Source organism: Nicotiana attenuata, unplaced genomic scaffold, assembly GCF_001879085.1.
Source record: "Nicotiana attenuata strain UT unplaced genomic scaffold, NIATTr2, whole genome shotgun sequence".
NCBI classification, from domain to species: domain Eukaryota; kingdom Viridiplantae; phylum Streptophyta; class Magnoliopsida; order Solanales; family Solanaceae; genus Nicotiana; species Nicotiana attenuata.
Genome location: NW_017674597.1, coordinates 5176 through 18259, shown reverse-complemented (window position 1 = coordinate 18259; position 13084 = coordinate 5176). Strand labels below are relative to the sequence as shown.

Below are 13084 nucleotides of genomic sequence, written 5' to 3'. Positions count from 1 at the left end.
CCCCCCCCCCCTCCAACAAACCAATAAAAGAAAAGCATGAAAGAAGAAAAAAGAGACTTATGTGAGAGCTTCATCACCTGTTTGTTACCAGGAAAGTAGCACGTCCAGATTCTCTAAGCATTTTGAGCATTGGAACAATTGAGGTATCCTCATTGATATATCTGATGTTGGCAGAGAGACAACAAGATAAACTAGTCAAACATGGAGTGCATTATGAGAATATACAAGGACAATAAGAATAACAACCCCATAAGTTTTGCATATTTCTAATTAAAGAACATAGAAGATGTTCTCAACTACTCAACACTTCCACCCATTCTCATCTCTCAAGCCTGAAACTGTTAAGGCAGCAAAGCTTATATATATCACTCTCTTTAGAGCTTTATTAATTTAAGTTTAAGAACATTTCTGAACCACTTGAAGTACCAAACAACGCCCAAAACAATACCTTAATGATACAAAGGGACAACTAAACCAAAATCAAGCAAAATCTACAATGTGTATTAAAAGCTAACCAACAAATTTAAATTATAGAAAAAGTAACGGAATGATTGTTTATGCATATGATAGGCAGGCATTGTCACTAATGCTAGGTTCTCTGTATACCCAGCGAACTTCAATGTTGGAACTGAAATGTCCCCCAAGCTACCTATCATACCACGACCATGTGCAAAGATACCTTTTTCTCTTATGGTTAATCCTAGGTTCACTAGAGAGAGAGAGAGATTCAGAAGCACTGTATTCGCAGCAAAGAGGATAACAATGGTAGTAACTTCCATGAAAGTTACATTGCAAATACACACTTGCAGAAACTGCCATAATAGATGGAAGCAGCAGTTTCCACACTCTGAAACATTTTTATTATTGAAAGTGAGAAGAAAAATACAGGACAAGTAAATGATTTTGGAAAAATGTTGGACAAAACGAACATTTTATCAGAGGTTGAAAGAGCGACAAAAAAGGCTTCTGTACTGGGTGCATGATGGTTAAAGTTTTCCTCTCACTCCTCGTTCATAATATTAAAATTGTTAATATCCTTTCTTATTTCAATAAAATCTTGTTTTCATATGGGGGAACGTTCAGATGGATTACAAGAAAGAAGATAAAACTGGGAATTCCATATCACACAACCCTATAGAGAAAAAAATCACCCACGGAAACAAACATAACAAGTGCATATGCGACAACTAAGACGGAAAAAATTTACACCCTAGGATCAAACATGTCTTGTTTCCTGAGGTCCACCAAATCTATCTTACCTTCACCGGCTATGAGAGAGTTACTAATTACCACTCAATATGGTGCATTCTCCAGAAGAACAAAACAGTTGCCCATACCTTTTTGGATCTTTTGCAACCATCTGCTTCAAAGTCCCATCACGGTGGCACAAATCAACTGCTGCTCTAACATCCTTGTACATGTGAGAGTAGCTGCACGAAGTGTTAGCAAATAAGCAGACCATGTAGAGTATTAAAGGAAGAAATTGCTACTAATAAAGCAGCAACAGTGAAAACACACAAGGAATATTAGTAAATGTAACCCAGAGGCCAACCATCTCCATCCCCCCCCCCCCCCCCAATCCATGCTAAGATTAAACTCAAAGGGCAACATCATTAGCATCAAAACTACAGAATCGTCCTATAACATACACTCAACCTAGCACAAAGTCTAACATTTTTTTTCTGATAAAGTAAATTTTTTTATTCATGTGTGGGCACAGGTCTGATATTTAGCAAGAGTTCCAAAAAAAGAAAAACTTGTAAACAATTCATTACATGCATGCACATACCCAACCATAAATAAGCTGCAACTTCCTGTTCAAAGAAATTAGTCCAAGATATTCTTGCGAAAGCATATTGTTGCATGGGCATTCTAACACAAGCATATCCAATTGCCAAGGTACAAGAAGTCAAGAACTAGTCACAAATTTTAAATATAAAATATTCTTACACTTCTGACAATATAAATCTTGAAGCAAGTGACAAACGATGAGAAGACCACAGAAAATTACTTGAATTGAAAGATAGAACAACATCTCTATGGAACAACCTGGAAGTAAACGAAATCACTTATTGAAGATATATCTACTACGCATCCTTATTGAAGAAATCTAATTGCTCCCATAAAGCTACTACAAGTGAGAGCTACAAAAACAGAATAGCTAGCATTACAAGAGAACCGAAACTAGATCCGACCACCAGCTTCTTGATTCGAGCATATCTCATGATAGATTGGTAGATAATATTTGTGAGAAAAAAATCTGTTAACCCCGTGTTTACACCACTTAGCTAATTGAAAAGACTAAAGAGAAAAGAAATGACGAGACAATATTTAAATTAAATACATGCAAACCCGGATTAAAGAACATGTTGGCAGAAGTACAGATTGACATTACCGTCGGTAAAAGTTAAAAAAAGTGCTGGTTACTCTCTTACTCTGCATTTTCAGGAACTTTTCCCGGATTTTTGTCCTTGAAGTCCACCAACTGAGCAAATAAGTAGGCTTCAGCAAGAGAGAAAAGGGTATCAATAAGTGCATAGTCAGGTTCATCAAATGAATCCCGAAGCAAGGTATTGCCATAAGTAGCAACTTTATCTTCTTTGGACATCTCCCTAAATCCATGGTAAGCAACTTTCACATATTTGTGTCGGTCCATCTGTTACATGAGCAAGCAGAAAAAGGAACAATATTTAAATAAGAAAGAAATGGAACTACAACCATAACCGGGATGAAGTGAAATAATGATTAAGACAGGAAACGATAACAATGTAAGGACAACGTGGCGACAAACCTTTAATATATTTCCCCTCTTTTTATCAAGAACCAAACCTCTGACCATATAGCTCCAATCAAATGACCATTCCAACAGCTACACAACATCCAACATGGTGAAAAGTCTTCCAATTATCACTCCAGACATCAGTAATAATAAAAAAGAAACTTCAGATTAATAGTCAAATAATCTGCCAGCACATAAAATAAATGAGCAGTGATTTTATACGGCAATCACCATCAGTCAACAATTTATCCTAAAACAACCAACTGCTTTTACACCAAAGACAGAATGAGGTTGGATATTCAATTTCTTAATCATGAAAGCAAAAATGTTCAACTCAACATTACACATAATATCTCATTACATTTACATGCCAATACCGCACTCTAGGTCACTAAAAGTCACAATTGATGCTAATACACATATAACATGCCATTAAGCATAATATCCATAAAATAAGATGAATAATCTTATTGTGCCGGAGGAATAAGTGCACATTGAGACAACAAACTAGAACATAGATTCTGATCAATTTCAATTGAGACTTTTATAAAAGTAGTAATAGTAATGTTCACAAACCTCTGGAGGATATCCTAAATCATAGACTAGCTTTCTGACAGTGCCTTCATATGCAAGAGATTCAAAAGTCTCAGCTTTGTACTGCGCCAGGGTGTAATCCATGTCAAAGCCAACAGCAACAATACTTTTCATGTTTAAAGACCTGTTGCAGAATATCTGCTTTCCTATGTCAATTTCACACCCTCCTTCGGGAGATGACCATATGCAGGATTGTTGACCACCATTGGCACCATTTCTCTTCTCAATCAGCGCCGTCCTGTTATCTACACCAACACCATCCATTGCACAACTTGTATGTAACTGATCTATCCCTGAACAGTATAATCATAATGAAAATTAGCTAGTAGAGGATGGTATATGAACTTGTCAAGTTCCATTACTAATCTGAAAATTGCAGCATGCACTGGGCCTGTTCAATGCTCTAGGAACAGGAAAAGCAACATGAACTAACAGAGAGAACCCAAACAAAAAAAAAAAAAAAAAAAAGAACTTGACCAATCCAATGTTGGTTTCAATAAGACAAGGCCAAAATTTAGCCTTAGAAATGAGAGTTATAGAAATAGCCTTAGTATATCGTTCTGGCCTTTGATCACAATCAATCAGTTAAAGCCTTTCTTCATTGATTACAAATTCATTATGGTATTCATCAACTGCTATCTTATGTTAGTATTATCTTATATTAGATTGAATAACATTATAATAATCATTTCTTGCACAAACACTGTAAACTAATAACAACAACCATGCAGGGAAACAAACTAGGCGACAGTACAAAGAGAAATTTTGAATGTGAATCTCAGCCGCATCTAAAATAAATTTTTAAAATTCCAAATGTCAATTTCCCACCCACATAAGGAACTTTGATATAACGATAACAGACACCAAACTCATCGACACCAACCTTCTCAGCTTTCTTCAGGTAGAGGAAAATAGTACTACAGAAGAAACTTAGGTAGTGTAGGAAAATAACAAGAACCATGAGAAAAGGAGTATACTTTTGAATGAACAATGAAGTGACTCTATCCTAAGACCAAAATCTTATTATCTTACCTTTAATCACAATTGTAAACCAACTCAAAGCACCAGGTTTATGCCCCAACGTGTAAGTCTATACTCCAAGATATGCTCCAATGAATACCTATATTTCACCAAAGTGAATTTCACTTGTTACAATCGAACTCCTATTAATATGAGCCAAACTTCAAATAACCTATTAGTAAGTAGAATAGTCTATTCTGGATCAACTATTCAAGAAGCAAAGTCCCATAATAGTGCTCGTAAGAAACCAAAACTAAGACAAGAAAGCTAGACAGATAGATCAGGGATTTTGCCACTTGGAAAGGACATCAAAGCAGCACAGAATTTTTGGAAAAAAAAACAGCTTTCGACAGGACCTAATCTAGTTTCCTAGAAAACAGAATCTATTCTGCTCCCTACATGAAAATTGTTCAAGCTCATACCAGTTGCACAACCAAAATTCTCAATATTTTGAAGTCCCACAGATAAAATCAACTAACTCTGTGTTCAAAATGTGATAATCATCATAATAACAAAACTAAGACTAAAAATAAAGTTCAAATGACCAGATTATAAACTGAATGAATTCATCATTTTAGCCTTAAACAAAGAAGAGTCAACTACCACGAAAAATACCACACAACTCTATATCCATGGCTACAATGATTTTTTTATTGAGGTCACAAGAGATTTGGTCATAAAGAACCCATTCCTACAGAATTAAGAAACCATTAGAAAAATTAAAAAAAAGGACCGCATAACACCTCAAGTAACAACAACAGCATGCTCTAGAAAAGCAGTGTTGAGTTTGCTAACGAAAGTAACTCGTCCCTCCAACCCCCCAACCCCCCCCCCCCCAAAAAAAAAAAAAAAAAAACAAAATGGCAAAACAAAAAAGAAGCTACAGTAATTTTTTATAACCTAGAAATGCTCGAGGACCAATAGCACAAGGTTTGAAACTCGGTGCATAATGGACCCGCCCCTCTAGCCTTCTCGACTTAAATACCAAACCAGGCTCGTGGTGTGCCCCTAACCTACACATCACAAAGTTGCACTCTTACCACTATACCAAAGCCCAAAGGGAAAGAAGCTAATTCCTTTACTACAATCATAAACCCAGTTTAATATTGCTAAAAACACCAATAAAAGTACGTCAAAATAAATGTAAAAAACAGAAGAGCAGAAAAGCACCAACCTTTACGACGAACTGGTTTCCCACTTTCCGGGAAATAGTCGGAACTTTTAGAACTTAATATTCCGGAATTGAAATGGAAGCTTCTGGAAAGAGATGAAATGAGGTGGTGAGGAGGAGAGAACACAGAGAGACAAAGAGAAACTGAACGCTTCGGAATTCTCATCTTCGACTTAAATAGCCATTTTTGGGATTCAAAATTGGAAGAGAAAGTATTCGAAGTGGCTGTTATTGATGATGATGCTATTCTTATGCTTATAGGATTATTACAACAACTTGCCCCCTTCATACATTTAATTTAACATAAAGTATTTACAGAAGCGGATAATTCTCATTCTATTCTACTGTATATATATGAACTTTTTGGTATTTATGATTAGAAAAATTGTTGTTTGGATTACGGGAATTGAATTCCGTTTCCCATTTCTATACGGAATCGAATTCCTCTAAATCGTGAGCTTGAAGGAAATGACGTGACTATACGGTGGGTCGCCACGTGTGGCGGTTTTAAGTTTAGGGTTCCGACGGTCAGTCACCGGAGAGTGACACAGAAAGTGGCGGCAGACGGAAGAATGGCGGAAGCGGCAATTTAGCTTAGGAGTAGGGATGTAGACCGGTGAAATTTTTGCTGCCATTACAATTTCTGAGGCGACCGTTTTTTCTGCTACCTAAATTTACCGCGGTAATATTCTGTAAGAATATTTCTTTTCTATTTTTTATTCCATTACTGTATATTCATCCTGAGTGATTAAACGTACTAACAATAAGGGATCGTTTGGTAGGGTGTATAGGGAAAATAATAAATCTATTAGTTTTAGTATTATTAATTTTTATTTTTTAACTTAATATTAGTTATACACTATATTTGGTATTGTTAGAGAGTGCCAACGATACTCAAAGGTGAGTTCTATAAAGCGGTGGTTAGAACGACCATGATGCATGGGGGCTGAGTGTTGGCCTGTTAAGAACTCACATATCCAAAAGATGAAAGTAGCAGAAATGAGGATGTTGAGGTGGATGTGCGGGCACACTAGGATGGACAAGATTAGAAATGATGATATTCGCGAGAAGGTGCACGTGGCTCCCATTGATGACAAGATGCGGGAAGCGAGGCTCGGATGATTCGGACATGTACAGAGGAGAAGCCCAGATGCTCCAGTAAGGAGGTGTGAGCGACTGGTTGTGGAGGGCACGAGAAAAGGTAGAGGACGACCTAAGAAGTATTGGGAAGAAGTGACCAGGCAGGATAAGGCGAGGCTTCAGATTTCCGAGGACATGACACTTGATGGGAAGTTGTGGAGGTCGAGTATTACGGTTGTAGGCTAGGAGGTAGTTGAGTCTTGCGTTACCTTGTACTGTTGTGAGCCTAGTCTGGTAGGATTTTTGTCTGAGATAGCTAGGGGCATTGTCGTGTCCTACTGTTTTCTCTTTTCGGTGCAGGACCTATTTACTAGTCATCATTTTTGTTTTTGTTTTGCATTTTTCCTTCTGCATTTTATGTTTCTATTTTTCCTATGATCTTTGTGGTGAAACTAATATTCTCTCTTTTTTGTTTTTCTTCTTATCTTGAGCCGAGGGTCTTCCGGAAACAGCCTCCCTACTCCTTCGGGGTAGGGGTAAGATCTACGTACATACTACCCTTCCCAGACCCCACTTGTGGGATTTTATTAGGTTGTTATTGTTGTTGTTTATTTGGTATTGTTCTTATACGTAGCAAATAATGGCGTTAGTAATATATTATAGTTTTTAATGCATAGATAAGCATGTAGAAAGATAGAATTGCCCTTTCAAAACCTTTTCCAAAGAATGTGGATGGTATTTTTGTATTCAAATATTTTTTCAAAATTTTTTATGTAATGTATGTTATTTTTAATATACCATACTGAACCGTCGATAAAAAATAATCTCAACATAACTAATCCCAGCATTACTAATACACGATATTCAATACATTTTTATACACCGGCCTACCAAAGAGGAGCAGACATATGTGTTATATATCTATTAAATTAGTGTAAATATTCAGTGCGAGTAAATGTTTATTAAAAAAAGAGTTTAACCATTAAAAAATTATAGTAAAATAGTAAATGTTTCTTTATGCTTAATTAGAAATATTCATATTCGCGCTTTGAGAATAGAACCAGAAAATAAAAGTTTGACTCAATTGGAAAGAAATTCAGATATCATCACATTTTTAATGGAGAGAAATCTTATAATCAAGAAAGTTTTAATCAATAACAGTATTCTAACATATCTTTGGTAATTGGAGGGAAATTTAAACTCAATCACCAAATCACTAGAATCTTCTTTATTGGTCTAATCATTCTTGATCGTTCACTTTGCTTTTGGCTTAAGAATTACTACTATAAATTACATTGCATTTATTCACGTGCAGAAATTTAATCAAATCAAGACCATTCGTTTCTTATTTGTCATTTGTCAAAACAATTAGCATCATCAGGTCGTTCGTCGTTGTCTAAATAAAAACAAAGAATTTTTACAAATTATATACTCCATTATTGCTGGAATGACAATGCATGTTTCTTCATGGAAAAGAAAGATGCGTGAATAATTAGTTATATACAGAACTTATTGACTATAGAAAAAAAAAAAAGAATTTTTACCAATAACCATATTTATGAATTAAAAGGAGCGAATAATGCTGAATTATTAGGTGATTTTCAACCCGAGTGGATTATAGATACATATCTTTTTTCTGTAAAAGCTTTTACTTTAAAAATTGTTTTCTAGACTAATAGCCTGTTTGGCCAAGATTCTAAAATCAGCTTATCTTGAGAAATGCTTTTCTCAAAAGCGCTTTTCAAAAAAAGTACTTTTTGTGATAAGCATTTTGTGTTTGACTATTTAATTTGAAAAGTACTTTTGAGTAGAAATTAGTTTTTGGCCAAGTTTTTAAAAAGTACTTCTAAAGTGTATTTTTCTTAAAAATGCTTTTGGAGAGAAACTACTTTTTTCTACTTCTAATTGTTTCTGCTTCTCCTCAAAAGCATTTTTTTTCCTTTCAAAAGCTTGGTCAAACACTTTAATTTTAGGAAAAAACACTTTTGACCAAAAAAAGAACTTTTGCCTCAAAAGAAGCTTGGCCAAACACGCTATAATGCTATTGAAGAAAGCATTTTTAACAATTTTGAGGATAAATTTCTTTCAAAATTTGATTTTGGAAGAGCTTTTTTTTTTCTCACCCGATGTCCTTGTACATATTTTGACTAACTCGAATCCACTTGGGACAAAGCGTTTCCTACCAAAAATAATTCTACAATTGCAAGTGATATATACATATACAGAAATAACTTTTAGCTTCACCAAAATTTCTCACATAAGTTGTGATTCCCTCCTTTGCTTAATCACCTTTACAATTCCTTTACTTCACCTCATACTTAGATAAAGCACATATCCCTTTCGTAAAACTAATGTGTTGGTATGTTACTCTTCTAACACCTTATATATATATAGAAGGAACACCAAAAACTTAAAAGTAGATGATCAGGAAGTGAAGCATACGAAATATTTTTAGGAGAAAAGGAACATTTCAAAAATCGTAGCAAATCACCAAAATATATGGTACTTTCCTTCTCTGCTTTTACATTATAATCGTCTACATTATAAGTAGAGTGAGGGTCCTTTATCGAAAAATTATATTATAATGTACAAATAGAGTAAAAGTATTCTTTTAAAAATTATATGTAAGTTGTTGAATCCCCTTCAAAATGAAGAAAAATTCATGTATTGTAGTGAAGGGGATACAAGAGTTGCTTTAGGTCATTGGTTTACAGTGGCGTACGCAGGATTTTTCATAAGCGGTGTCACTATTTTTAGTAAGAGGCCCATAACAGTCAAAAAATATTTTATGGAGCCAAGGAAGTTCAAACCCAGGACCTCACACATCAAACTTGAAGCTGTCAACCACTAAACTACTAATTTGTTTTGTTGCAAGTGGTGTCACTTTTAATGATTTTATCTTGTATTTCTGTTTTACTTATTATTTTTATATATATAAATAGTAAAAAAATTCGACGAAGCGGTGTCCCGTGACACCGCTTGGGTCCATGTAAATCCGCCCCTGTTGATTTAAATCCCAATTATTACATCGCATAATTTTTTCCTTGTAAACATTATGATTCCGCCACTGCCTGAGTGCTGCCCGTATCTTTATTATGTTTTATCTATTTATTTATACTTATTTGATAATGAAGTCATTGATTTGATATGTATGTGAAGGGAAATCAAGTAAGTTATGATGAAACAGACTCAATACTGGTGGAGCCGTGGGGAGGCAAAGGTGGATCAGAGTGGAATTATAAGCTGAAAAGTCCTATTAAAGAAATAGTTATTGCTCATGGATCGATTATAGACTCCATCATGTTCAGAACCGTTACTAAAGAAAGTACCATAGTTGATTCACCAAAGTTTGGTGGCAATGGGGGAGGTCGAAGAGACAAGGCAAGTAAAAAAAAATGTGGTCAAAATATTATTTTCTCATGTTTGGCACATTCTTCTCAAGTTAATTTTCTGTTATGTCACAAAATTAAGCTTAAGTTATGCACGCTAACAAAGTAATTTTTTATTTAATTATTATCACTGCAATTAATAAAAGCGGGGGTAAGGTCTGCATACAATCTACCCTCCTCAAACCTTACTTGTGAGATTACACTGAATTGTTATTGTTGTTGTTGTTGTTGTATTATCAGTGCAATTACATAGATTACAGTGAAAAACTCTATAGCAATAACTATTTTAGTTGTTTATAAAAGATTCGAGAGGTATTATATGTTGATCGATTTGACATATATATATATATATATATATATATATATATATATATATATATATATATATATATATTATTTTTTTTTTAACTCAGGGATCAATGAAGCTCAGTCGAATCCCCTTTATCGGATAATACATTGTGCAAAAAAGATAAAAGCACAATTTGGTTGTATATATAATTTGTTGAATTCTCTTGATATATGAGAAGTTTCTAATGTAGTGACAAAAGATGATTCAAACTTGATATAGATCATAAATTATATATTCTACGTCTGTGTGATAGATGTTCTTGCACTTTTTTGAATCCTTATAAGTATTATATTCCTAACTCCGCTACTTGTTTAACCCATATTTAATTTGCATTAATGTCAGGTTAATATTGAGGCGACCCCATTGGAATACTTGACAGGCATAAAGGGTACATTGGGACATTATGGCAGCAATTTAGTTGTAAAATCTCTAAGTTTTATAACTAACGCAAAGAATTATGGACCATTTGGGACTGAAGCCGGTGGAACTCCATTTTCACTTGTGATGAAAGAAGGTGGAGCTATTGTTGGATTTCACGGGCGTTCTGGGTTGTACCTTGATGCTATTGGTGTTTATTTGCAGAAACTTACACCTCCCACTTCAACAAAGGAACCTGAAGCTGAAAAACTTGAGCCGAATGAACCTATGGTTGAAGAAATTGAAATCCATGACGTACATTTTACTTTTTCTCTTAATTTGAATTGGATAAATTTCATTTTAGTTATTACACTAAAGTGACTGCAAATTACCCCCTATGACAGAAAGTATTACATGCCATAACAATAAAGTTACCTTAATAGGTAGGATTAATCGTTTTAATGGATAAATTTTAGTTACTATAACGTGTCAAAAACTAATTTAGTGGCTTTATTGTTATAATGAGTAAGTTTTAGTTAATTTACCGTTATATTTGATAAAGTTCAGTTACTGTAATATTATATTTATGACGATATATTTTTCACATTTTTTTAACATTATCACATTGAAAACAGAAAATGGATGTGATGAAGACTATAGTGCCACGAAGTGCTGGACCTTGGGGTGGATATAGTGGAAAAGGTTGGGACGATGGAGTATTTTGTACTATCAAACAAGTGCACATTTATATGAACTTGCATATCTCAGCTATATCAGGAATTCAAATTGAATATGAAAAGAAAGATAAAACATCAGTTTGGTCCCAACTTCATGGTGGTCTTGGAGCTGGGAATGATACAATAAGAAAGGTATGAATTAATATTCTCTTTTTATCTCAAGACTAAATAAAGAAGGAAGGCTACAATAGTTCGTAAAAAGTAATCTACAGTTAATCATCTAAATAATGAAGTTACTTGAACAAAAAGGAAAATGTAGTCGATTCTAACTAGTTTGAGATTTGATATGCAGATAAATGTTGACGGTGAAAATGAGTTATTGATTGGAATTGAAGGATTTTATAGTCCGGTGGATCATAATGGGGGCCTAGACGTAATAAGACAGATTGCATTTTATACAAATAAAGAAAAATATGGACCCTATGGAACTGAAATTGGAACTTATTTTGGCTCTTCAGCAGCTAGAGGAAAAATCGTTGGTTTTCATGGGAGAAGTGGTGTTTTCTTAAATGCAATTGGTGTTCATATGGAATATTTCTAAAAAGTGGACACTCACAATCTAAGTGTAGATGTTAACAATTGTAATCTTTCTTGTTGTCTATAAAATTTTATATATTGGAGAAACTTATTGTGGCTTCGAAATTTTTTGTGGCATCCACCTGGTATTATTCTAAAAGAAATTGACGAATTGATAATGTTGGTTTAGTTCTTTTTGAATATTTTGTGAATGATTTGTTTGATGAGGTTCACTTCAAATGAAAACATGGATTTTTGAATTTTACTATTAATATCATTTCGTAGTTGATCATTGAGTGGCAATCCCATTTTTTATCAAGGATAAGCTACCAATCTATTCGAAGAAGATATTTGGAAATTTGTGTAAGGGAATTACTTAACCATAAATCTGGCCATCTATAGCATGTTAATATTTATAAATATTAAAGTTCAGTTTTCACCAAAAATGGTTAAATCATCGTTGTATACATATATATTGGTGAAACATTGAAAGGTTTGTTAAAAAAGTATTTCAAATGAAATATTAGTGATGGTTTTCATGCACTAAACTTCAATTTTTTTGAAGTGAAATTTATTTCAAAACAAAGATTTAAATTTCAAATATTCTTTTTCTAACTTCAATTTCAAACAATCTTGTTTAAACTTCAACAGAATATTTTCCATTATCTACTAACATTGTAGGATATTCTCATAACGTAATTCCACAAAGGAAAGAATAAACAAATAATTTAGCATCGCAGACAGTGAAAAGCAATAAGGGGATGTAGCTCAAATGGTAGAGCGCTCGCTTTGCATGCGAGAGGCACGGGGTTCGATCCCCCGCATCTCCATCTTTTGCTGTCTTTTTTGGTGATTTTTCAAGTCATTGCTCTTCTCATTTTTATCCCAGTGTTACGTGACAGATTTAATCTTAAAAATGAGTGTAGTGCTGTTTATTTCTATTTCCCCATCCTTAATTTTTCGGGATTTTTTCCTTCCTATACCATATATGAAACCTTATTACAAAAAATATGCATATTTTGTAAATTACCCGCCCTGTGCAATGTTTTTCTACAATTTTTATACCATTCATTAATTAGTAATTAATAGTAG

General features: G+C 34.1%; 2 protein-coding genes and 1 non-coding gene across 5 annotated transcripts in view; 2 read left to right on the top strand and 1 right to left on the bottom strand.

Moving 5' to 3' along the window:
- The window catches only part of LOC109218981 (5'-nucleotidase domain-containing protein 4), a 10545-nt gene extending 4360 nt beyond the window's left edge, over positions 1–6185 (bottom strand). The window contains exons 1-7 of one of the 2 annotated variants that reach the window (XM_019383382.1): positions 5568–6184; positions 4406–4493; positions 3356–3666; positions 2792–2869; positions 2436–2656; positions 1338–1430; positions 78–161 (exon numbers count right to left, since the gene is read on the bottom strand). In XM_019383382.1, coding sequence (XP_019238927.1) covers positions 78–161; positions 1338–1430; positions 2436–2656; positions 2792–2869; positions 3356–3637 — 758 coding nt within the window. In that variant the 5' untranslated portion in view covers positions 3638–3666; positions 4406–4493; positions 5568–6184. Of the gene's footprint in view, positions 1–77; positions 162–1337; positions 1431–2435; positions 2657–2791; positions 2870–3355; positions 3667–4405; positions 4494–5567 lie in introns of both variants that reach the window. The other variant, XM_019383381.1, reaches the window with a different exon arrangement.
- A 2877-nt stretch (positions 6186–9062) lies between these two features.
- On the top strand, positions 9063–12118 carry LOC109218982 (agglutinin-like). Of its 2 annotated transcripts, none has more exons than XM_019383384.1 (5): positions 9063–9146; positions 9804–10025; positions 10725–11030; positions 11375–11608; positions 11769–12118. In XM_019383384.1, exons 1-5 carry the CDS (start codon positions 9144–9146, stop codon positions 12015–12017), a joined length of 1014 nt encoding a protein of 337 aa, XP_019238929.1. In that variant the 5' UTR covers positions 9063–9143; the 3' UTR covers positions 12018–12118. The 2 variants fall into 2 exon arrangements, with proteins under 2 accessions (XP_019238929.1, XP_019238928.1); XM_019383383.1 differs by having other exon boundaries at positions 10725–11054.
- Positions 12119–12749: 631 nt separating this feature from the next.
- Positions 12750–12822, top strand: TRNAA-UGC. Its single transcript has one exon. It is a non-coding gene; the product is annotated as a tRNA-Ala (tRNA).
- Positions 12823–13084: the final 262 nt, after the last annotated feature.

What these genes read in the sequence shown, in the direction of transcription:
- LOC109218982 (XM_019383383.1), top strand. An exon ending in GGGGAGGTCGAAGAGACAAG is followed by an intron (nt 10,026 to 10,724) that starts GCAAGTAAAAAA and finishes CATTAATGTCAG; the next exon opens with GTTAATATTGAGGCGACCCC. An exon ending in GGAATGATACAATAAGAAAG is followed by an intron (nt 11,609 to 11,768) that starts GTATGAATTAAT and finishes TTTGATATGCAG; the next exon opens with ATAAATGTTGACGGTGAAAA.